This window comes from Apteryx rowi, unplaced genomic scaffold (assembly GCF_003343035.1).
Source record: "Apteryx rowi isolate R43461 unplaced genomic scaffold, aptRow1 scaffold_537, whole genome shotgun sequence".
NCBI lineage: Eukaryota > Metazoa > Chordata > Aves > Apterygiformes > Apterygidae > Apteryx > Apteryx rowi.
This window is the reverse complement of record NW_020450802.1, coordinates 522,810-547,948: the sequence shown is the minus strand read 5'-3', so window position 1 is coordinate 547,948 and position 25,139 is coordinate 522,810. Positions and strand designations below refer to the sequence as shown.

Genomic DNA, 25,139 nt, shown 5'->3' with positions numbered 1-25,139 from the left:
GGATGGCGGCGGCGGCCGGGCCCCGCTGCGGGTGCTGCCGCGGCCCGGCGGCCCACGCCCGCGTGTCCCAGCAGAGCCCCGGCGGACGGACGCCCCCGGCGAGCCCGCCCCAGAAATGGGCATCTTCGCGGCAGCTAATCGGGAGTTTGAAAGCACCGAGGTAAGAAGCGTCGAGGGGCCYGTGGCTGCGCTCGCCGAGCGGGACCTGCTCGGGAAGCCCTCGGCGCCTGCCGCAAAATGGCTTTCCTGTGCGTTAACGCAGTTAACTTTTCTTAATTAATTGGCACCGTGGCAACACTTCCACTGTGGCTAAGTGGGAACTTCGTGTGAGTTGTGAACCATGTCGCTTATGCTGAACAGCATCTCCCTACAGTATAAGAAATAAGAGCTATTTTTTTTTAGTTTGATTCCCTGCCCAAAGTTGACTTGAGGAAATCAATGTATTGTGCACTATTACATGTTGAACACTGTACTGGTAAATGGGTGTCATCCTTTCACCCTCAGGYACAGAATGGTCCTGCAGTTACATTAACATTTACTTTGCCTTTTATACTTAATTTAAATCCTTCCTTATATCTCATGCTTTTCCATGGTCTTATGTATTGTTGTAAATATATATGGTCTTATTTCAATCACAGAATTTTATTATACCTAGTAATTACTGAATGCCTTTATACACTGTAGAATCACCAGGGAAAATGGTTGGGTAGCAGTAATATAAGAATATTTGCAGAAAATACCATGTCTAACTGATAACTCCATTTCTCTTACTTTTAGTCAGGAAGTGACGCCTCAGACATTTCAGAAGAATTTGCTTCAGAAGATGGAGAGGGAAAGTCCCCAGAAGAAACAGCATCTACTTTGAAAACAGGGCTGGAGGACTCCGCTCTCCCTGATACTCAATTACAAGGGGAGGAAAGACCAACAAGCACTTGCCCTTCTTCCAGTGTGGTGGAAGAAGTAGTAAAAATTATACAGCACTTCATGCAGAAGTTCAGCATGGACTTGCTCACTGTTACACAGGCCTTTCTGAAAAACACTGGTGAAGTGGAGACTACCTTAAACTTCCTGCAGACAGGACAGCGCTTGGATGGATACCCTGTGTGGAGCAGAGAGGACGATTTAGAATTGCAAAAAGATGATGAACATGTCAGAAGTAAACTGATAGCAAAATTTGGAGCTGAAAATGTAGCAAAAAGAATAGCATTTAGGAAGAGTTAGATAGCAAAGTAGCAGAGAATGACTGATCTAGGACTATGGCAAGAACTTCTGAAAGCAGAGTCATTTTACAAGTACAAATGTGATGGAAAATTTAATATTCTGAAGTCTCACATTCTTTAAAATGAACAAGCCTGTATTATATTCTTTTTTATAAAGGACCTATTTTGCATTTGGGGTTTGGTTGTTTTTTTTGGTAATACTGAGTATACTGAGGACTTTAAAGTAAAAAATGGTGAAGAGAGAAAGGTCCTGTTCAGTATAAAGCAAACTTTCAGTCATAAAACTTGGAATTATACATCTGCTATGTAAACCAGCTGGCAGTCCTACCTGTACATTGCTGCATGGAAGGGATATTGAATGGGCAGAGCACTGAAGTGTGACAAAACCACATTCAGTGCTCTGACCTTTAACTGCATTAGTACACAATAGCAGCCTGCTCTCTGTCACGTGTCTGTCACTTCAGAGTTCTGTGGCTGATCATCTAATACCTGCTCTGCCAAATGATTTGTTGGTTACCTTCTCAGGCCAGTAGGCAGCCATCTCAATTTCTGTTTTCTTTTTTTACAAGCAAGCTCCACATGCCAAAGAGCCTCTAGGGAAAAAAAAACTATTTTGGGGGACAATGTTACTGGGATATCAACAGGATAGTTACAATATGCAGGGACTTCTGCGTATTGTAATGTATTTAAGAAGTTCCTGTATGCATCCCTCCCTTATTACACTAATTTCTATGGGAAAAAATGTTTTACTGTCTCTAGAGTTGCTTAGCGTTACTTTTCACAAATGCATCCTTGACAGATGGGGGATATGCCCTGTAATTCTTCTTTGTGATTAAAAACGGATAAGTGTCTTTATATTCCAAATAAACAGACTCATTCATGAGATAACGCAGGACAGACCAAAACTTGATTTAAGGAACCAGAGGATCTTTCAGCTTCCAACCTTCTGTGTATTACATTTATTTTGTTTTCCTCTAAAGATCAAAGCTTTTCAGTTTTGTTTGGTGCAGCACTTGCCCAGCCTACCTTCGATTAGGCAGCAGAGGTGTTTTACTGTTTCAGGTTGAATTTTAAGCTCTGCCAGCCAGCTCTGGCCTAAGTTATCACCTGATTGATTTAGGTGGGGTTGCCTAAATCAAAGGTGATTTGATTCAGAGGGAAAGCATCAAATGATTCCCACATTAGCTTTCACCTCCTAGGGAAGAATACCTTTTGCAATGTTCAGTGAAGTTTCTAGCTAGGATTGAATGATTTTTTTCTCAGAAAATGTGCAAGTCAGGTCAATGCTACTTCTAGCCGAGTGTTTTATCCGAAGACATTGGTGGGAAGTGTGCTATTTGGCTACTATCTGCAATGCTTTTCCCTGTAGCAGCACACACAGTCATCATATGATGTTAGAGGGTACATCCCTGCCCATTTCCTTAGTATATGTTTATGCATCTGTTGTCCATGAGCTTGTCTAATCCCTTTCTGTATCCGCTGATACTGTTTCTCCCCAATAACCTTTTGTGGCAGAAAGCTCCAGAAGGTACCTATGTGTTTTAAACTGACCTCTACCAGTTTCAGGAAGTGTTCTTCACTGCTGGTATTGCAGGATTTGTTTAACAATATTAACTTTACCCGCTGCCCTCAAGATTTCAAAAACCTTGATTATAGGCCCCCCCCCCCAACAGCTTGCATGTCTATAGATGACCGCGCCCCAACCTCTTCAGTCTAAAAAAAGTAATTCTTGCATCAGGCCATGGGGGGTAGCTGGCACGACCAGGTGTACGTGCCCCATTTCAAACCTGATACGGCTAGGTACAAGTTAACAAATGCTCAGAGTTTATTTAGGTATCTATCAGCTAAGAGAGAGAGTAACATTGCTAGAATACAGTCACAATCTGAAAAACTCAGACTGATACCATGCTCTGGTCAGTATTTTAACATTATTTGAATAATCACTCTCAAAATGACAACTGAACACTAATCGTAACTTCTGTAAATCTGGAATTCAGTCATCCTTTGGTGAAATAAAAGGGGCTTCTAAATGCAAAAATTGAAATTTTTACTAAAATTATTTTTAGGTTCTTTGCTTATTGCATTGTCATGCTCTTAAAAAAAAAAGTCTGAATTAGGATATAGCCAATTTTAAGTCAAATTCAAATTACATTAAAAGCCAGTGATAATAATATAATGACTGCTACTCCAGTTCAGAAGACTTCTGTCCTGAAACACCAACTGACTTATTTGGAGAGTTAACCAATGTTAACTACATAAATGGCAAAACTCTGTATTAGGCTGTGGAGCGTCTTACTGCACACATCATTCCTGCTGAAAGAGCGAGGAGGATTCGGGGTACTCATGCTGCTCAGACTGGTTCCTTGGGATTTTTTGTGGAAGACCAGACAAGTATTTAACAAGAATGCCCATGAGAACATAGCAAATAAAGTAGTAAGATTTAAAACAGTTAGAAACTTTACCAGTTGGGTTAGAAATCCAAGGACCGCTGATGACCAGGATCAATGGTACAAGACCCATCACCTTCTTCAGCCAAATCTCACAGATCAGTGTGAGTMTTCACATTGCCAAAACTGCTCTTGAATTCAAAGTGAGAGGGTGTGCACAGTAAATGACTGCAACACGAAAAGATCAGATGTAAAGCCTGCTATGCCTTTTAGTATTACTATGTTTTACCTATTTTAAGYGACACTTCCTTTAAGAGTTAGCTTGTCCTTTTCAGAGTAATTAGTCAGACCTGCAATGCAAAGTTCTGAGTGCATATGTTGTGCTTTAACCTTTGCAGAACCATGCAAAGGCATTGTTTAACACTCAGAACTTTTCCGCAGGCGCTCAGTGCACCCATTAGGTGTAGGAACTGGATAAAATGTATGATGCAGAGGGCACAGCTTATTCAAGGTGGTCCTTTTTCCACCTGTTCTGGACTCTTGAAAAGCACTGTTTATCCAAGGATACACTCTTGTTTATGCAGATGGCTCTAGGTATCTTCATTCCACCTCTCTTCCCACTAACAGGACCCAGGGGTGGCACCACATCATACAGTTCTGTTTCAGGGCATTCTGGCTCCACCTTCCCCCATGATCCCCCCCCCCCCCAAAAAAAAAGAAAGAAAGAAAAAAAAAAGTTCTTTGCTCCATTTTACTAGGGACACAGTTGCATGCCTTCCCCTGTGTCAGAGACAGTTTGTTTTCACATGATCATATCAGGGTCCTGTACTTCTTTTTACATCAGGAACACTGTTTTTGTAGGTCAAGGAGCGTACCTGTCTTTTCCTTGTATCCCTGTCCAAAACAGCAATATTTTTTAAACCTGGGAGGATGAGCAGAGTGGAAATGTGCACCTCAGAGCAGAGTTAAAGACAATTCCAGAGGCAGAAATTGCTGGGTCTGCAAGCCGTGTCTGAGGTTTGGTATTTCCAATAGCTTTCTTTTTGAGTTAGCCAGCATTCAACAATATCAGTGAATTCTGAGCATTCATAGCTAGAGTATTTCCTACCAGTGAAGAACTGATTGTGTATACTGTTCAAATGTTAACAAGTTGAAAAGCAACAGACAGGATTACCAAAAAGTTAATTTTTTAATTGCCCTTCAATTAGCGACTTCTCCATCTTATACTTTTTTAGTATAAAAGCAGAGCTTGTTCTTCTGAACTTGCACAACATAAACTTGATGTGTTTCTAAAAATAAAGATAACAGAAGCCTATTATGTATATGCCACAGGATATAGCCATAGTTTTATCATCAGTCATGCTCACTGTCCTGAAAGTTTGTTTTTTGTTCTTTTTTCCTTCCTCCCAAATTATTTTAAATTATCTTTGCTTGCATTAACACTATGACAACTTCAAGTTTTCATCTGGCCACACTGTGTGTAGTTTTAGTGTTTCCAAAACAACATCTTACTAATTGTTGTAATGAGGAAACATTGCTAACAGCACACAGGGAAGGTATGCTGAAATCAATGATTCTGTTTTTTCTCTGACTGAACTTATGTAATTTTCAAAACAGTACACTACCCCCCCACACACACACACACACACCCCACATGTCATTTGTTTATAGAGTGACTGGAAACACTGAAAATTTTTGTCCAGCTAAGACAAGGAATTGATTGAGCCCACCAGAAACAAGTATTCATAATAAAACTTATGCCACTCAAACTGAGATTGGTAAAATAGAAATATAATTAGTACTGTACTGAAGAGGCGCTATGTTTGCTCAGAAACATGCCTGTTGTCACTCAAAGCAGGAAGCCCTTCAGTAGGACTTCAGTTAGAACCAGCCTCTGAGACTCTATGTTTTTGATTGAGTATGTTGAGCACAGCTCTGATTTAAAGGGACTTTCCGAGAGGTGCAGCAGCTCTGCTCTTCCCTGGTGCAGTACGAGTCATACTTCTCTATGTCAGCCTGCCTGCTCCAAGTTTGCACAAATATTGTGTAAGGGAAGACTTAGATTCTTTGCTTTTAGTGGCTTTACTACCACAGTGCCTGTGCTGCCTGCTCAGCACAGATTTTGAAGTTTAATAACAGGAGCCCTAGTAGAAAGGCTGTGATTCCTGGAATATACAACATCCCACCCTTTGTAGGGATTAGGAGCATCTGGTGTTATGAATCTAGCTTCAAACCTGCTTTATTTAAAGAATACAAGGGTAAGACTACATTGAGATCTGCCTCTTAAGAAGCAAGTCAGTCATAYTCCAATTCTACAGATGATGGACTGGAAAAAAAACAGACTTTAGAAACATAAGAAAAAAAGCACCTAAAGTCTTTCCAACTACTAGAAAAATAAGTTTTAAACAATAAGATTTATACTTAAAATTAGAGGAATCCTGTCTTAGTGGTCTCTAGAAAGAATGCAAGAAACTAAGTCCCTGAGGCACAGACATCTTGTAATTATCCACAGCTGCTTTCAGATGTTCTTAGTCTTGGTAGTCAGGGCTAATTGCTTCATCCAAGAGAAAAGCAYGGCTGAAGGTGAAATTTGGATAGCTACTGACCTTGTGGCTGAAGAAATCATCTGCAGCTGTAGGAGAAATCTAGTTTCTGTGGGGCACAGGCTTAGTAGTGTACTTGAATAATTCAATGTACTAGGCACTGCTTAGTGGCAAAACAAGTTTGGATTCACTTTCAAAGGGCTGCTTCTGAAGGGKTGCTTCCTTCACCCAGAAACCTGGAAAACTTTCCCAACCAGATACTTCACTCTCCCACTCCTTACAAGGCCTGAGTGTACACAGAACTTCATGGATAAAAGAAAGGCTACAACAAAATGCTGGCCTGTGAAATCTACATCATTAACAATAATTATATTGAATTATAACAGAAATTAAAATAAACCCTCCTCCCTCCTGCCCATATCATCTCTCCCACTGCTGACCAATTACATTCCAACAGCTGCCTTGCACTGTAGGGCAGCTAACCTCCCGCACCGCAACCTGCTGTCGTACAACATGCGCAGCTCTCGTCCCAGCTGCTGCAGGATGGTCTCTTACCCCGAAGGGATGAGCAGGACATCGGACGCTGCTGCCTGACCCAGCAGAGGCTATCAGAGAACTGCTGCTGGGCTGGGAAGCCCTCTCATTTCTCCCCAACGCTGCCACTCTGGGGGGGGGGTGTGTGTCTCAGGGCTCGCTGTTAATTAGGGATGGCCGATTAGTTCATTCCACAAGTCCAGTCATTAGCTGGTAGCTACTTTCTCTTGCTAACCAACGTAATTGCTCAGTATCTGTCTGCAAGGTTACTTAACTACAATACTCAGCAGGATCAGCACACAACAAAACCGTCATTAAGTCTCCGCAACAAAAAACAACCAACCCACCTGCTGTGAATTTGTCAGAAAGGCTTTCTTCCTGCTGTTGGAGGTTGCTAATCAGTTAGGGTGAATCCTCCTCCCCCATCCTTTCAACACACACAGTACGTAGAGGCTGGGCATAGTTTCTTGCCTATGCATCTTCAAACACAAACACAGTCACTATGTCCCCCACTTCTAAAAATCAGCAGTCTATATTTTTCTTTTAAACAAGATATTGCAAATTTTTTAATTACATAAAAATGAGGTCTGGTCCTTCAGGTAGACATCATTGCCACTTTTCTACAGTGGGTAGCAAATGTCTTTCTAGCCAGCAGGTTTAATATGAGTGCTCCTTGCTGGAGCTACATTGGCATGAAGAGGGCAGTGGATGGCTACAGCGACCAGGGGCTTGGGGCAAAGGGCTGCAGCCAGGGTGGACAGCTGGGGGCAGACAGGGAAGGGGAGCACTAGGAGCCAGAGTTGTGAGCCCATGATATCCATCGACCATCTCGGCATCCCGCAACTGCGCTGTGTGGTGGGAGCCTGCAGGGGAGGAGAGGGGGCACAGCTTCCCGCGGATCCAGACACCCTCCTCCTGCCTAGAGCCTCCTCAGCTCACCTCCAGTGCCCAACCCTGCCTTGGCCACCTGCTCCCAAGGATGCACATCCTCAGCATTGAGCCTCACCCCTGATGATGCTTGCACTCCTGCCTCAGGACAGCTGCCCTGCTGTCTCTGCAAGGTCAAGTGGAGATATTCCAGCACTGGGGCAATATCAGCTGCAGAGCACGGACAGGGCCGAGCTGCAGCGCGGTGCGAGCAATGCTGGGTTTCTCACCCCTGGCACTGAGTCCTGTGTGCAATGCCCAGCCTCCCAGGGCTGGGGCAGAGCACCTGAAAACATGGGGGAAAAGGAAGCAGCTGACAGTGTGCCACAGTCTGCGCATGATGGCAGGAAGTAGAATAATCTATTGCTGTTGTTCTCTGAACTCTCAGGCTAAAGAGGCTCATAATGTGCCTGTGGTCATTTACTTCTGATTAATGGTATCAATTACAGTGAGTAAATTTGCCTTACAAACTGAATTAATTTAAATGACCTGTTGCATGCAAGGTGGTTTAAGGAACTGGTGGAGGGGTCAGTTTGGGATGTTGTATCAGTGACATTTTAGACACAAATCCTTCTACTTCATGCTTTCATAAAATCATTTAACCAAGCTGGGGGCTCTCCTCCCACCTTCATTGCAATTGGATGGTTAATTGTAAAAAATCAAACACAGTGAAAACTTACAGAAAAAAAAATCAACATAACTGAGGTGCAGTCAGACCTGCTGACACAACAAATTGTTTTAGAAAACTACAGAATAATACAGAAACCAACCCAAACCCAATAAAATGCCAAGCAAAATAAATTAAAATAAAGTGTACTTTACAAGCAAGTGCCATGCTAGGAGAATTTTGGACTGAGCAGAGACGTACCTGCTGCTTGTCCCCAGCACCGCCTGGCGTGCGCCCTTGTGCCTGGCAGCTGCCCTGCGATGCCACTTGGGCCAGGGCCAGGGCCAGGGCTGCTCGCCTCCCGGCTCTTGAAGACAACCAGCAAATGGACTCTGGGGCTAGTTGCAAAGGAGAGGCTGGATGCACAGGGCCTTGCCGAATTCAGCTTTAGGATTCCTGTGCTGACATGAGGGATGCACGTAAACTGCTGCTTCTCTACCATGCATCAAAGGACTGTGGACCTGCCCAGCACCTCTGGGGTCTGCATGTGCCCAGCATCACTGGAAAAAGGCTTTGCCAGAGGCAGCAAGCGCGTTCTCTCCCCTAAAACTCCACTTTTCAAAACCCCATTTCTGCTCCTCTGAGCCAGCCAGCTTGTCTGCAGCAGGGCCTCCACCCCATGCCATGGTGTGTTCTGCTTCCCTCTCCCTGCACCTTCCTGCCCTGACCTCCTCACACTTTCCACAGCCTTTGCCCTTCACCCAGCTGTGCTCTTGAGCTTGCTCTCCAAACAGCACTCTCCTTCCTATCCTCCTGCCTCAGGTTCGCTCTCCACTCCTGATCTTCTGTGTCAGCCTGCTTTCCACCACATCCCACCTACGCTCATCCCCGATCATCAACGAATCACTGAAGCTGCCACAACAGAAATAGCAAAAGGATTTCTGTGAGCTCCCTGAATCCACTAGGTTGCAATGTCAGCTCAGCCCATCTTCAGCAGCAGCAGCTGAAGCTAAACCAGGTAATTTTGCACTAAAGCAGATTAAGCCAGCTCACAGGATCCCTTGTACTGGCTGAGCTGAGGAGGAACAGTGGTGGTGGTGGTACTCCTACAAACTTCAGAACAGACTTGCCTGTGAAAATCTTCACGAGTTCCATTTCAATTCACAGTATTGCCCTGGTAAAACTTCATGAAATAAAGATTGATGGGGCATTATTGCTACCTTTCATTGAAAACATCTGTTTAAAAAAAAACAAAAACCAAAAAAACAGGCCACACAAATCAGCCTCCCAGAACGTGTTTAGAGCAAGTAATTCTGAATGCATCGTTAAACTGATGCTTCTTAAAGAGGATCTGCAATTTACACATGGAAGAGTATGTGTGGAAGGAGATGTTTGTGGGCCTTTCATTTCCCAAGTCTGATAACAAGCTTTTTTCCTCATCTTATGGAGCACCAGAAAGAAGAGATTAAAAATAATTCCTTTGTTCATTTTCAAACCACATATTCCCATTGTGCATGATGGAGAATGGCATAATCTATTAAATAAATTAAATAAATTCAGTAGAATAACTTCTATTCTGTTCTTCTTTGAGCTTCTTCAACTCACTGCCATGAATATATCTTTCCAGTTCCAGTATTTGTACCAATGGAATCTGTGTCCTTACCCTGTCTTTAAATTCTCAGGCTTAGCATAAATTTTTCTCAGTCTCAGATGTGGACTGTGAGATCTCCTGCGGGGGGGAACCATCACTAGTTTTGAAAGCTAGAAGGCACAATTGTTTCAGCAGAAAAATAAATGAATTCACATAGTCCCAGAAAGGGATCTCCATACCCAGACTAACAATGTTTTTATTTTCAGCTATAGCAGGTTTATTCTGTTTTCCCATTATACAGTAAGTAACAGGCATTTTTCCCAACATTGCTACCAATGCTGGATGCTCGTGCACAGGAACAGAGAAAAAGAAAAACTGGGCTAGCAAACTCAGCCATTCAAAAAAACGGATCTTTCCAGAAACCAATATCTGGTCATCCTTGTGTCTCTTCTGGCATTACAAAATGGTGGTAGCAGCATGACCAGGAAATGTGCTCTTTGTTCAGATTCCACTTATATCTCCTCTTCTTTTGCAGTGCAGTTGCTCTGTGTGGTTTCACCGGTATTTAGCTGTGGCCCATGAAGGATTTGGGCTCTGCTGTCTGGTCCTACTCCTTGGGCATTTTATTTGCTCCCATCTGCACATACTTCCTCTCTCGCATAAACCCTGGGCTTTATTTGGAAAATGGACTTGTATTATTCCAGTCTGACTTGTGGCTGAGCCTCTGGGAGCCGTTCCAAGATAATGCACTTGCCTGGCCTTGGAGAATGATGCTGCTCTGCTGGGAAAGCTGTCATAAGTGTAGTCAGGGCCTCACAGCACTCTGTTCCTGTGTTACTGGGCCTTTCACAGCCCACACATGCACACTCACTTACACACACATATGCATGCACCTCTGTCCTCTTTTGCTCTAGCAAATAGTTCTGCATACTGCAGCCTCCAGAGAGCAGGTGCAGAGCGCAGCTTTTCTGCCTTCAGAATTTATCACTCAGAGGAGTTCTGGGCAAACAAAAGATTCAGCGACATATTTTTCTGTTCTTCTTCAGACTGAACTAGCCGGTAGCCCAGTAAGTCCATTGCATCCTTGCACACATTTTGCACTTTTTCTATTTTCTGGAAGGGAAGGGTCTTCCTCCAGGCCTGGGATACACTCACTGCATCTCTGGACCCAATGTCRAATGCCTTTGTTCCTTGCCCCTTCCCATGGGTGATGTTGTGAACCCACTTCTGAAGTTCTGGTGTGAAATGGAGTTCTGCAAACCTGTACATCTGAGCAGCCTTTGCTAGTGGGTCTCTGACAATGTCTTCGTAGCGAACCAGCAGGTAGCGGTCTTTGAGGAAGCTGGGAATGGCCTGGCTGCCCGCTTTGTAAATCTCAACATGGCTTTTACAGATTTCCTGCATTGTGTTGTAGGGTCCCATTTCTCCCTTTGACTTCTGGGCCCCCACAACAATGTTACTGTCACGTGTAAGGTCAGCCACTGTATTCTSCCGGGACCTGAACACAGCACGAGGATCACGCACTAAGTGAATGATTTTGAGGTTCAGAGAGGGATCAGTGAGAAGCGGGTAGAGAACTTTCAGGTCGAAGAACCGGACCTCCTTGACGGCAATGTGGCTGTAGGTTTTACAGGCTTCCTCCACCTTGCTGAAAGGGTACTTGCCACAGATTGTCCTGCAGTCGCCTGCAGTTATTATGTCACTGCGGCTGAATGAGTTACAGGCAGGGGGGGAGCACAAGGCCCGACTTGTCTCCCACTGAAATAAATCAGACTTTTTCTTCTGGCTAGACATGTAGGCATCAAACACAGACATGTCACACAGAAAGACAGACCTGACTAAGTCCCGCACTGCCATGTGCAAGACTTTGGCACTGTTCTGGTACATCGTAACCCACACATGCCATGCAGGCTCCATCAGGTAGAAGACTCTGGGGTGCTGGCTGAAGATCTGTCCAGTGAAGGAAGATCCTGACCGCCAGGAGGACAGAATGAGGATGTGGACTGGAGACGGTTTTTCTTCCGTGGGGGCATTGTTGCTGCAGGGTAGGAAGTGGAAGTGGACCAGACCGAAGGAGAGAACTACAAGAATCACAAGCACTTGCACTCCTTTAGATTTCATCACGGTGGCAATGGACCTGCAGAGACAGACAGAGGAAGTTCAGCTTCACAGGGTCATAAAAAAGGCAGGATGTGGTGAACCGGGGAACCTGCTGATCCCTCTGCAGGCCCAGGGCTTTGGAAGACTGCCATACCAGCAGTGACACTGTGACAGCCAAGGAAAGAGGTGTCTTTGGAAAGGACACAAATATTTTAGGGCTGCAACTTTTCTGTAATGAAAACACTGTTTATTAGTAAGCCATTCTAATGTATTCTTAGAAGATCACAAAAAACTTGTCTTCACCTTTATCAACATTTGAGATACTTACTGCTGCATATTGAAATGAGTCAGTACACACAAAAGTGTACTTAGTGTATACCATCCCTGCAGACATGCTACTGGCAATTTCTATGGAGGAAAGATGGAACAAAAAGGTTTTTTTGACAATGCAACAGTTACAAGTTGTTACTTTTTGCTGTGAACAAATACAACGTAAGCTTCCATTTCTTTTGCTTACTTATTAAATATGCTATATGTAGTAATTAATAGACTTTCAGGAGACATTTATTGTCATCACAGGCAAAACTGCGCATATCAGAGAAAGTCATTCTGCACTGCAATAAACCCAAGTATATCAATACCTGCTCCACAATCATAGCATCATAGACAATTTTGCTAAAAAGGTCCATGAGGCTTTATCATATCCATCTCTGCACAGGCAGGCTCACCTACACCTAGCCCCTTTCTTAGCCTAACTCCTTCTTAAAGACTAACTCCTGCCACCATTCCCTCCACCTCCACTCATCCTGCAGGTCTTTCATGAGAAGAGGTACAATGCAATATGCCAGGCCAATTCAACAATCTGCCCAAAGTTTCTGGCACTAACCCCCTACTCTGGGTGCTTGGGATGACTTCATTGCTGGAAAGTGCCCAGAGCCATTGTGTTGCCTGGGGACAATTCACACACGAGTAAAGCAGGCACAGGAGCCTGCAGCAAGTACACTGACAGGGATGGGATCTATTTGAGACAGAAAGGACTTAATTTCAAAACATGCATGAAAGTATGCTCTGCCTGCTGTTCCTCCCTTGTGCAATCCACCCAGACAGGCCTGACCAACCCTTGAATATAGGTGAGTGCATGTAGCACTCCTCACTCCTGGGAACCTTCCATGCTCCTGAAACAGCCATGAACTCACACAGTGCAGTGTGTTTCCCTGTCACCATGTGCCAGGCTGGCACTTAAGCTGTGCTGCAGCGGGGACAGACCTCTCTGGCCAGTGCAACTGCTTTGCATTTCCCTGCATGAACTAAATAAAACCTTATGGTCATCAGTCAGTCAGTCTTCCCAGGTGCCTCCACAACCCAGGAGGATAGGGACACCAAGGCCTTCAGGGCTGCAGGGTGAGCTGGAAGTCCTCCCAGACATGGTAGCACTGCTGACCCTGCCAACACCATCACCTACCTCTGTACAGGAGGCCCATGTCCATCCTGTGCTGGAGAGGGCCCCGCTGCTAACACAGGAAGGGACGGAGACCAGGTCTATAGCTGTGTGCAGTCTATGCTTGCACTAAGCTCAGGCAACCATGCCCATCCAGACCAACCTACTGCCACAAAGCAGCAAAGGTGAGGAGCAAATATAAAGCAYGCCCCAGCTGGCTGCAAGGCAGATACTGCTTCCCCACCATGTGCTACCACATTGTCTCCTGGAKCTATTATAATGTGAAAATGTTCTCAGTCAAAATTTCCCCAAGCCCCTCCTCACACCCTGCCTCAATTCCCTCAATTCATAAAGCCTTCAAGGTGGTTTGCATCGCAGTGGGAGGTAAATTGCTGTCTTCTCCCATGATCTAGGTTACTGCAGCATTCATGTTCGTATTTCCAGATACAGTCACTGCTGCTTACCACCTAGGAACAGCACTCATCTTGCTAACATTTGTTCTTCTCTCGCTCCAGCACATATGCATGAGTTTGCTTGTTTGTCTCATATACCTGCTGTGCCTTCTGTTTGAGCTTAGGGCTTATAGGGCAGCAATTATAATTTCTCAGAGCCAGAGCAAAATCTAGCACAATAGGTAAGCCTAGTTATGGCCAATAAGTGCTACCACAACATACATTTTATTTTAGTAATGTCTTGCAAGGATGGGGCTGTGCATTTAGTGAGGGATTACATGCTTCTGGTCTCCTGGACAAGAAGCCAAATGAATTTTTGATCATACAAATGCCCTGTAGTGTTCAGTTCTGACAAGAAGCTGCTTCAGACAGACATTTGGACCAAGCCTAGGAACAGCTGCAGACAAAGAACATTGTAGAAATAGATCACACGTTAGCCTCTTCCTCTCAAGTAAATACAGCAGCATGTATCAAAAGTCCCGGCTGCCAAATGACCTTCGATGGTATCAGTTCCATCTGGTGCTGTTAATGTCTTTACTCCAGCTTCCAACAGAGTTTCTGGACTATATGCAGAAGTTTGTAATTGAGAAAACTCTGTTTGAGCAAACACGAACACTAGCATTAAGATGCCCAAGCAGGTTTAAAGGCATAAAAATAAACATTTCTCTGCAAACCTTGGTGTGAATAGTGTGAGTATAAGAGAATGGATTCAGTTTTGCTGTGAAGCAAGGATGTGCTTTTATCAACAGCTATGGCCTTACACTGTCCCAGAAAGCAAGGCTAGGAGTACAGAAAGATCATCCTCTCCCTCAGCTTGCAGGTCAGGAAGAACCACCCAGAGATACCTAATATACATTAGCTATCTTGAATAAAACCTGGGTGAGACAGCTGGATGCCTTAGATATTTCACAGAGCATGCAGACCATCCCCGTGACTGCTTTTGGTGTGTGCCTGAGAAACGGCCTTCATGTTAGATCGCACCTTCAAAGGGAATTTCCTCACTCTTACACAAGAAGCAGTGACAATTCTTGCTCTGTCCAGTCTGTCCCAAAGGAAGTGGGAGAAGGATTGAAATGAGCTCTGTGTACCTGAGGAAATGTAATACAGGAGCAGCAAAGAGAGGTAGAGGTTCTATCAGACATTTCCTAATACGAAAGAAATACTATTTACATGACCTTATTCTTCACCACTAGATCTCTCGATCATGGCAGTTGCGATGTTTCTAAACTAAGCCTTTAACTACCCTTTTTTCCCCTATAGCAAACATCCAGAATCACAAGTAGAGTGATTCAACGTGCTTCACATTGCAAAAGTGAAATATGAAGCCCTCACAGAGCTGCAGAGTAGAGATCAGTCCAGAATGACTGAGACAATGTCAACTGCAGAACAAAAAAGGCACATTGTTACTGTCAGCTGGTGGAAAGAAGAAAGAACAAGAAGAATCACAAGTGCTGAGGATGAAGAACAGGAACCACTGAAAAAACAAAAACCCAGTGTCGCCATGTCAGGGTCTCCCACAGCACAGGTAGGAGAGGGCAAAGAACTGGGAACTGCCTGCCCTGAGCAGCTAGAGAGTCTCCAAAAAAATGAACAGAATTTCAAACTTTTCTGGAAACACCCAAGGGCATTGGGAAAGCTTGATCCTGGCAAAGAAAGAGCAGTACAGAAAGCAGCAAGCAGCCCCAGGGAGACATACTCACCAGATATACACTGAGCACGGGTGGCATTTGTCCAGAGTACAGGGTGGTTGAACCTGTGCATGTCTGGGGCACGGGGCGGGGGTGACAATACAGTCCAAAATACCTCATGCTATGTAGATTGTGGCTCAATGTTCTACCACACAGGTCTGGGGGAGCTCTCCAGACATGCACGGATCCCTCACTGATGTAGTGGTACTGGTGTAGCAAAGAGCATCTAGTGCCACCAAAGCCCTAGACTTTTGTCTTTGAGAGCTCTAATGATCGTTCACAGTTTTATCATATCCGGCTTCAATTTGACCTGAGCAGCTGCTGCAGAATTAGCAGTGGCATCTGCCCATTCAGAAGAGCATGGTATGACTGCCACCAGTGGGAAAAGCTGAGAAGATGCACTGAGAAGACATCAGAAAGGTCTGGAGAAGCAAGAACTCTCCTCTGAGCCAGACCAACAGCTTCTGCCCTCACAGGAAATCAGGTAGCACTTTACTAACATCAATATGTCTAAAGTGCTTTACAAACATTATCTCCTTATTCAGGCTGCTGAGCATGAGCAGCAAACATAGTTCTAGGCACCAGAGCATCCACATCAGATACCAAGAAATGGTTGAAAAAAGTCACATTAACATGCCCTCTTGAAATACCACCAGACCTGGCTCAAGCAAGGGTCATCTCTGCTGCCCTCCTACGCTTACGCTTTCATGGCACGCACACCTCTAGGCAGTCATACAAACACCTGTACAGTCACATATGGGCAGACAGCCTTCATGCCAGGTTCTCACATACACATGTATTTAGCTCTTACCTGTACCTGCGCCCGCTCCCTCCTGTTCCCTGGATTTGTGTAAGTATGTCCTAGCTCTAAGACTTACCACTTCCCAGGGCCCGCCTACTCCGACCTGCCTTAAACTAGAAAACTCCACCCTACTGCACTGGCAGCAAAAGGGTGTATTGGCAGTTTCTCACAAGGGCAGGAATGACCAAACGCAGCTAGTAAATGAGAAGGGCCAGGGAATTCACAGGGGAGACTGAGAGAAGCCATTACGTCGAGTCCCATCGCAGGCCCAAAAAGAGATTGCTCTTAAAAGGAGGGATAGGGATGTCTGTCAGAGGCAGGGACAGACCGGAAACCTTGTTGCAGGACGGACAGGGTTGTCCACTGGGAATGCAAGGTAGGGAATATTTGCCTATCTTTTTCCCTATCAGGGCTGGCTGCTGGCCTTGTTGTCAGCAGATGCAGATTCACATACAGTCCTATCTGACTCCTTTCTGCATGTGCTGTGGTTGAGCTAAATATTTGGTGCAGCTGGGGAAGAAAATTGTGTCAAGCTTGTGGACCAACTCAGGACTGGCTGTACTGTCCCAGTACTCTGGTGTAGCAGATTCCCAGAGGTGGCTGTGAAAGGGGCAGCCGGACTTGGTCTGTTAATGGTTCACAAGTGTGTTGGACCTGCAGTGAGACTGTGCCCAGTAAAGTAGCCAAGCAGGGTAGAAGCTGGGCACCAGAGAAATGTGTGGCATTCTGCGACCATGCAGAAACAACTGCTTTGGATCATTCCTGTTCCAGGTCTCATCTTCCCTGTCACACCTGCTGGTGAGGTGTTGACCTTCTCTTGATGGTGTCCTCTCTCCCCAGGGATCCCACTGTGCTGCCCTGAGGACTAGTTGAGCATAGGAGACAGCAGAAGCAAAGAATCTGGGCAAGGCTGGTCGTCCCAGCAGGAGGGAGAGCCTGAATGGGGCAGGTCACATTCCCTTTCACTTGCTGCGCTACAAACAGAGATGGTCAAGCCCTGGTAACCCCGGGTTGAGAAACAAGGTGAGAATCTGGCAGTGGCCCAGGTAGGGCCCTGCACAGAAAACCATACAATGGTCTGTGCAATGTGGATTTCAGTTATGTATGCCTATGTCATCCGCTGACACCCTGACACCTCTAGTAAGGATCTACCCATATGTTAGTAAGTGTTACAGGCACTCCTGGTTTGCAATGGTACTGACACGTCTGCGTGGCTCTTCCTGGAGCCTTATTCTTCCCTGTTCTGCCTGCATTTAGTTTGTCCAGGATATCCTCATCCCTTGACCCCAGTATTCAGGCTTCTCGACAGCACTGAACGCTGCTGTGCAGTCCTCTATTCATGGGGGTGAGCAGGATTTTTTCAGATGCACATATCCCAAGTACTAACTGCTTGGTCAAGCTTTCCAGACAGCAGCCTCTGCAGCATGAGCAATGTATAGAGGGGAAGAACACTCTCTCCTTTGGAGACAAGGCTGGGGAGGGCACCCTGCTCTGACACACTCCCTTCCCTGAGACCTGCGGAAAGTGGAGGAGGGATCCTCTGGCTCTTGAACAATGGACATGGTTCTCCCTGTATGTCTGACTCATAAGATTTAAGTGACAGATGAAGGAAGCAGATGGCAGTTAGCCCAAGCTCAAAAGTTCACTGTCAGTCACTTCTCTGTCCTCAGGCACTGACAGTCTCTGCCAGCTACTGCAGGGAGGGAGAGGGCACAGGGAAAAGAGAGAACGCGGGGTACCAACAGTTCTCTGACTCCATTCCCACCCAGGGAGCCCACTGGCCTGACCATCAAAGCACTGCCCCAGAGCACTGCCCTGCAGCTGCCTACCTGCAGCTTGACACTTGGTTTCAGAAATGCCTTGAGATCACAGCCAAGCTGGAAGCTGCATGCTGTCCCTCTCCTTGTATGTAGCCACAGTAAACATGCAATGTCTTTGGCAACACTTACAGCCTCCTGCCCATTTCCTGAAACCCTGCTTCAGCACAGTCCAGATGACTTCCACCCTTCTGGGGAGAAGACATCACACTCCAGTGAGCTACATACAGGTGACACAGAGCCCCAGGTCGCTTGCTACTGCTGACGTACCAGTGGACACAGGGTTTATTAACTTCTTTTGCCTTTTTTAGGCAGAAGGTCTGTTCCTACACACCACCAGGTTCTCCTGTGCTGCCTGGCCTTGCACACCTTGCTTCCATATCACACAACAGCTGACAGTGCATTTCTGATTTCTACCCTCCTTCCACAATTAAAGGCGTTTTCTGGGGACTCAGAGGCTAGTGAGCCCTGTGAACTGTCCATGCAATCAGACTTTCCATCCCTTATACCCCAAAGAAGACAGGGAATGCAGCAGTCAGGCAAGCACCAGGATGCATAGGAGCAGAAGGGCAATGTCTCTGCTAAATTCCAGTTGGAGCAGGTTCCTCCTGAGCCAGAGCAGAACTTGCCCCATGTGGCTTCTGTAGGGGTCCTAACCCAAGACTAGCATATGTTGAGGAGTTAGTCATCCACTAACCATGGCAGTAGGCATAGGCCTGTGCTATGCTATGCTGCATATACAGCTTGACTCTCAGGCCTGTGCTGTGCTGCATATATCCCTTGGCTGCAGGATAAACTTAGTCTGCTAATTGTTAATGACAGGTCTCCTTCAATTGCCCCCCCCCGCCCTGCAGAGGAAGAGGGGCACAGGAAGATGTGGAGTAACCCTAATTCATGGAAATCCATCCCATTATCCCAAGAATAAACTAAAGAATACTAATGTATTCAGGGAGCGGAAGAACTCTCTCAAGAAGCTTTTCTAACCTTGCAACTAGAAAGCTATCCACCACTGACTGCGCCAGTGTGGATTACGAGAGTGCCTCACCGGATCGTAAGTCGCGATTTGTTAGCAGCAGAGATCTTTCCTTTGGCGGGGGGAAATACTCCTTCAGTGTTCGATCAGCCCGGCTTTGGGAGCTCGTTGTGGGGAGACTTGCAGACACTGCACTGTGCTCCCCCTCCAAGCCCACAGTGCCAGAGCAGTGCCGGCTGCCGGGGTCATGCTGAAGCCTCTCGGACTATTAGCAGCTGTTAGAAGCAGGGCTGATGAGGTGGACTCACACCCTCTAATAGCCCCATTGGGCCTGTYGAGGCCCCAGGGGTCCTGGCATGCAGCCGAAGAGGCCTGACTTTTGGGCCCTATTAGAGTGCTTAGAGGCCGAGGCCAAGGCAAGCACCAGGTGTGCTGTTTACTGACTCAGCGCTTGCCTTCTGCAGGCTCCCGGTCGCTAGAGGCTTGCAGGAGGAGTTTGCCTTCCCCTGGGAAGGTGAGCCTTTTCCATTCGYGGGGCTGCCTCAGGGATAGCTGCAGAGTGCCATGATTTGTCTGCGGAGTGTGGCTCGGTCCTTGGGGAGCGTAGCCTGCCATCAGGGTGTGAGCTGTCCCAGTGCACTGGGGACATCCTGCTGGCTGCACCTCCTGAGCAGGATGCCAGGGAGGCACAGGGTCGTGGCTGCATTCATGGTACTAGAGAAGACCCCCCCCCCCAGCTGTACATTAAAATAGTGTGTTTGTTCTGTCTCACACAGAAATGCTATGTGGCGCCTCATATGACTGCCTTTGCTCCCTTCATGCTATGTGTCAGCGAACAAAAAGTGCTGGATGCCCCTGTGCTCCTCCTTGTCTACTACATCACGTAGGCGACTGGACTGTTTGGTGATATTTGCACAACCACTGTCTTACAGGACATGGGACTAGAGGTGGCACCTAATGGTGGGACATCTTTGGTGGTCTTAGCTGCAATGCCACTGCTATTCTACACCCATTCTTGCATTCAGTATTTATTTTACTTGTCACTACTCTTGCATTATTAATTGTAGTAATTGCTTTGTAGATAAGAATCTTTCTAGTAGCCAAAAAGCTTAAGATATAACCTGCAAATTACAATATTTTTAGGAGATGTCAGCTRTATGTATGCCCACCTGATGCGGCACAACGTGGGGTTCCCAGCAACTGAAAGGACATAAGATTATCTAGACTATCTTCTTTTTCCTTCTGGGGTTAGCTCAAATAAATAGTATTTTAAGCAATAGTAAGTAGTATGGGTAAGTAAGGARTATGAGTGCCTTTCTTACTGGAATCMTAACGAACACTAGCCCTGGAGCACTACAGGCTCCAGAGGAAGGAAACACCATGAGACAAATGACTGATATGATGTCCTGTGTGAAACCTCTTCCCATGGGCAGGTATGTATCAATTCTCTGGCACAGGCTGGTTTGCTCCTGGACTTAAACATTGCTACTGTCTTTCCCTTGTGTTTGATTATAAGTTGTAAAGTTCTGTTTTCCATTAGAAGCAGTGTAATATAAAAAGGCTTGTCTGAATTGGCACAGTTTAGTCCCAGAGCTAAATCTGAACTTTAGACTTTGCTCCTATGTAGTTATGTCAGTCGCCTAAAAGGCCAAACAATTTAGGGAACAAGGAACTTATTTACAGCTTACCGTTAAAGCCCTGTAAACAATTCCCCCCCCCTCCTCCCCCAATCAGATGAGTAAACCCCTGCTTGCAATTGCAATATCTCTGTAAATAGTTCTTTTATTAAAGAGCCAAGCTACACTTACAAGCAAGGAACTTTTCCGTTGTCGTTCAACATATGGTCTATGAAACATGATGGAGCAGGCAGACTGGTAAAACCGACAACAAAGAAGAGAGCGTGATTAACAAATAAGCAAAGCCAATGGCTAGAAACTGTGCAAATGTTCAAAATGCATGTTATAGATAAACTGGGTATTGATTACCATGTGAAAACCTTTACATGTATGGAAACAAAATCTGAGTTTATACATAGCAATGGGCTAAAACATACTTCTTCAGAACTAAAACTTTTCCACTTTCACTGTAGGAAAGGAGAGAAGAAACAAATGAAATACTGGAGCCTAGAATATCAGAACAAATGAAAATGTGCATTTCCTGAGTGTCCCCTCACAAAATGAGGTGGCAGTAAGATAAAATATAATTTTTTTCACAAAATCAAGCAGCAGAAGTGGGAATTAACACCTGTGTTACAGAAACAGCATTTGTACAGCACTCTGGAGACACTAGAACTTTCCAAATTAAAGGGAAGAGTTTTGTGGACATACTGTTTAATGTCTTTATTAATGACACAGTCAATGGGATAGAGTGCACTCTCAACAATTTTGCAGATGATACCAAGCTGCGGGGAGGGGAGCCTGACATGCTGGATGGCTCCTCAAAGCACCTCGCCAGGCTGGAGAAACGGGCTGACATGAACCTCATTCTGCCCTAGCTCTGCAGCTATAAAGGAAGAAAAAAAAAAGCACCAATGCATGTTGCTACCAAGGATGTAACGATTTGGATACAAGGAAGACATCAAACTGGATCACAAGCCATTATCAAGTATCATGAAATCAGCACAGCTGAGTGCAACCAACTATTCGCTTTGTTTCCAGACTACAGAGTTGAACATGAAGATAATGTACTGTTCAGGAAAGTCTTAAGCCTTATTCACATGCTAGTATTTGTGCCCTTCAGTTCACATGACTTTTGTTTCTCTCTCCATAATTTAGACTGAATCAGTAGGGTCACATGATTGGAGGTTATTTTCCATGACACTCTTCTACAAGATGATGACTGCTTGCCAAAACAATGTCTAAAGTAGTGTCGCTTATTAACTCAGCGACTAATTCAGTGAACAAATCTCCCCATCATATCAGGAACAATTGATTCTTATCATTGTTAGTAATGTTTGTTTTCCAGTCTCTACCTGAGAAGCTGAAAACTCTTCCATAATCACACAGTCCCTCACTGAATTTTTATTCTAATACCAAGATCTGTGAATGCAATCATACAGAGGTCAATAAGACCCCTTCCATTACGCCTGCTTGTAATTCCTCTAGGAAGAGATTCTGAGACAAGCAATTGTGCTTTATCCCCCTGTCATTACTTACTTGTCAGTTTTACACTTACTTGTCATGCTTGTCACTTGTGACTTTTACTTGTGTGTCTACCCTTCCTGACCAATGCATGTCCTCAGTACCTGTGCTCTATTCATTATTGCCAATCCGCGGTGATCTATAATTCTCACCCACTGTACAACTAACACCAGGAGCTGTAGTTCCTTTTTTATTGCTGATTACTTGCTTTAATAAACAAACACCTTGGCCATGTCTGTCTGACATTATTCCATTTCCTACCTGGACTGTTAGGTCTTCGATGTCATCTACCTTCCACTACTTGAATTAACGTTACTACTTTCTCCTTACTACCAAGCCTTCTACTCACCGGTGCTCTTTTATCCCTTGATTTTATTTTTGTCTATCTAATTTTTCATTTTCTTATGGAATGACATAAAAAGGCATCCTACCATGGCTGGGCAAATAAGACAGCTCTGCTCTAGAAATGCCTGAGCAAAGATTTAGTGCTGTTTACTGCAATAATTATATGGAATTGTTCCTGCACACTCAAAGGCTGTCTGTTCAATAGCAGGAGATAGGGATCAGTAACCCAGGAAGGACCTTCCTGGACCACGTTCCCATGTTTTACAAAATAATTCAATGGCAATGCTTATTTCTTGGCTTCACTGCACTATAACACTTGAATATTTGAAGTGGTGGGGGAATGGAAAAATGGGAGCACAGAAGAGAAAGAAGAAAGATTATACAAGTTCATGTAAATAAGGCTGTAAGAATGAGATCCCATAACACTTTACCAACACATTACAGAAAAGAGAAAAATAGTAATAAAAGAAAAATGTATTCAGCTATTGATTTTGTTTCACTGGTCAGCTTTCTGCCTTCTTTACATATATAGGCAATCTAAAACCTGATATCAGGACATGCACTGAAGCTTGGAGCAAAGAGCTAGCCTAGAGCTGAGAGGGACAACAGCGATAGSCAGAGCTGAGGCACGCGTAGTCCGCATAATGCAGCAGAGTGCAGAAGGCCCTGTGCCAGCACTGACCACTTCTGCCAGGCATCCAGGAAATAAGTCATTGAGACTTAACGACAGCACTTGTTTGCACTGCCAAGGCTAGAAGAGGCATTGATCAAGTCAAATAAGCTAATGAAAGATAATGCATGGCAAAGCAAAGCACCAGTGTAGGTCTGGGGTTCCAGCAACATGCCAGAGGCCATGCTGGACAGCCCTGCTGTGAGAGATCCAGGGCTTCTGTCCCCTCAGGTGGCTTCCCCAGTGCTGGGATCCCAGGCTGAAGGCCACGATGGAAGATATAACCCTGGCCTTGTTCTGACCAGCTGCGAAGCTCAGCTGGCCAGATTTTAAGTGCCTTCCAGTTACAGGGTGACAGAAGCCCTGCTGAGGCGTCTTGCACAGCTGTCCTGCCAGTGGCAAGACTCAACCCTTGCCGAGCCTTCCTTCTGCTCCCTGGCTCCCCGGCAGCCCGGTTGCAAAGTCCCTCCCCGCCACCTCGGGAAGGCACTGCCTCAGCCCATTGCTGCTGCCTCCGACATCCACCATCCACCCACAGCCCTGGCCACTTGGCCTCCTTGAGGAAACCTGTCCCTGCCTCCCTTTGCCGTGTGGAGTGTTTCCTTCCTCCAGCCATCACCGGTAACGCTGCCGGAGCAGGGCAGCTCACCTGGCCTGACTGCAACAGGCCCACGTGGACGAGGCTGCGTGCCGGCCCTTGCGCACCTGCGGGCTTTGCAGGGCTTCGCTGCCTGGCGCTGCTCCTCTGCAACGCTGACACCTCACCTGAGTGCCTGGGTCGCTCCCTCACCAGGCCCACGGCCGCAGCACTGGCAGGCCCGGTCCGGCCTGGCAGGCTCAGCGCGGGGCGCGCTGCGGCCGCGGGCAGTGCGCTCTGGGTTGGGACGTGCTTCCTCTTCACTGCCCACAGCCCCAAAACTCCTTCCTTTCCCATGGACGGCACCGCTGGCACAGGCTGGCGGCTGAAGGGGCGCTGGGGCCTGCCCTGGGGCCTGCGGCTGTGGTGGCCAGGGCCACACAGGCACCAGTGCTGGCTCCCAGCATTCGGGGAGCTACGACTGGTGTTTCAGGGAATACTTCCCAAACATCCGACCAGCTCATTGACAAAACCAGCTGTCACTTTTGTCAGGTTTTATTCTCCCATGACTACATAAACACTGCCCTTATTTCCATAGAAAGCATAGTTTCTGGGTCATCATTTCCTTATTGCTTTATTGGGCTTGTAATTTTAACGGTAGTGTCGCAAAGGGCTTTTTTTTCTTCCTAGCTGAGAGGACCTCCTGTCTGCTCTGCTGAAGGGGTGAAGAGGACCTGCTTCCTTCCCCCTTCTGAAGGGCCCAACAGGTACATGCACATACAAGAAGTTGTTCTGAGGCAGCTGACAAAACTTTACCTGCCTTTTTTTGTTGGTTTTCTTTTAAATTTGCCAAGTTTTAACCTAGACTAAACAGGCTTGTTTTCTGCAGGCTATGGTAAGCATTTTAGAGTCCATGCTTTAGAGCTTACTTTTATGGGTTAAGCCCATAAAAAAATCCCATAAATTAACTGTGGAAAGAAGCACGTAGGTACGTCCTTTGTCTGTGTCCTGTTCTGAGGGTTCAAACGGCCACGAATGCATTTTAAGGTGCAGCCTCACATCCCACCCAGAAACCCAGGAAAAGCCTGTTTGCACTAAATGCCAGAACACGCCCCATAAAGTACTGTAGATGCCTTCAACCCACATATAGATAAAACCATAAAAAAATAAAAACATTCCTGGTCTCCCAGGACCGCAGCAGTAACACAAGCAAAAAAAACCTGCACTGAATCAGCAGCGTTACGTTCAGGTCAAGCAGARCCCTTCAGTGATCAGCAGCCGGCAGCAACTCCGCTCCGCGCGCCACGAGCAACCGCCGTGCACACGCC

At 45.9% G+C, this 25,139-nt stretch overlaps 2 protein-coding genes across 2 annotated transcripts; one reads left to right on the top strand and one right to left on the bottom strand.

Moving 5' to 3' along the window:
- Positions 1 to 41: 41 nt before the first annotated feature.
- Positions 42 to 1,390, top strand: TERF2IP (TERF2 interacting protein). Its single transcript, XM_026081149.1, has 2 exons — positions 42 to 160; positions 778 to 1,390. Exons 1-2 carry the CDS (start codon positions 116 to 118, stop codon positions 1,219 to 1,221), a joined length of 489 nt encoding a protein of 162 aa, XP_025936934.1. The 5' UTR covers positions 42 to 115; the 3' UTR covers positions 1,222 to 1,390.
- Positions 1,391 to 10,047: 8,657 nt separating this feature from the next.
- CHST4 (carbohydrate sulfotransferase 4) lies at positions 10,048 to 25,111 on the bottom strand. Its single transcript, XM_026081120.1, has 3 exons — positions 25,032 to 25,111; positions 20,888 to 21,581; positions 10,048 to 11,946 (listed from the first exon to the last, which is right to left on the bottom strand). The coding sequence occupies exons 2-3, from the start codon at positions 20,917 to 20,919 to the stop codon at positions 10,794 to 10,796; spliced, it is 1,185 nt and encodes a 394-aa protein (XP_025936905.1). The 5' UTR covers positions 20,920 to 21,581; positions 25,032 to 25,111; the 3' UTR covers positions 10,048 to 10,793.
- Positions 25,112 to 25,139: the final 28 nt, after the last annotated feature.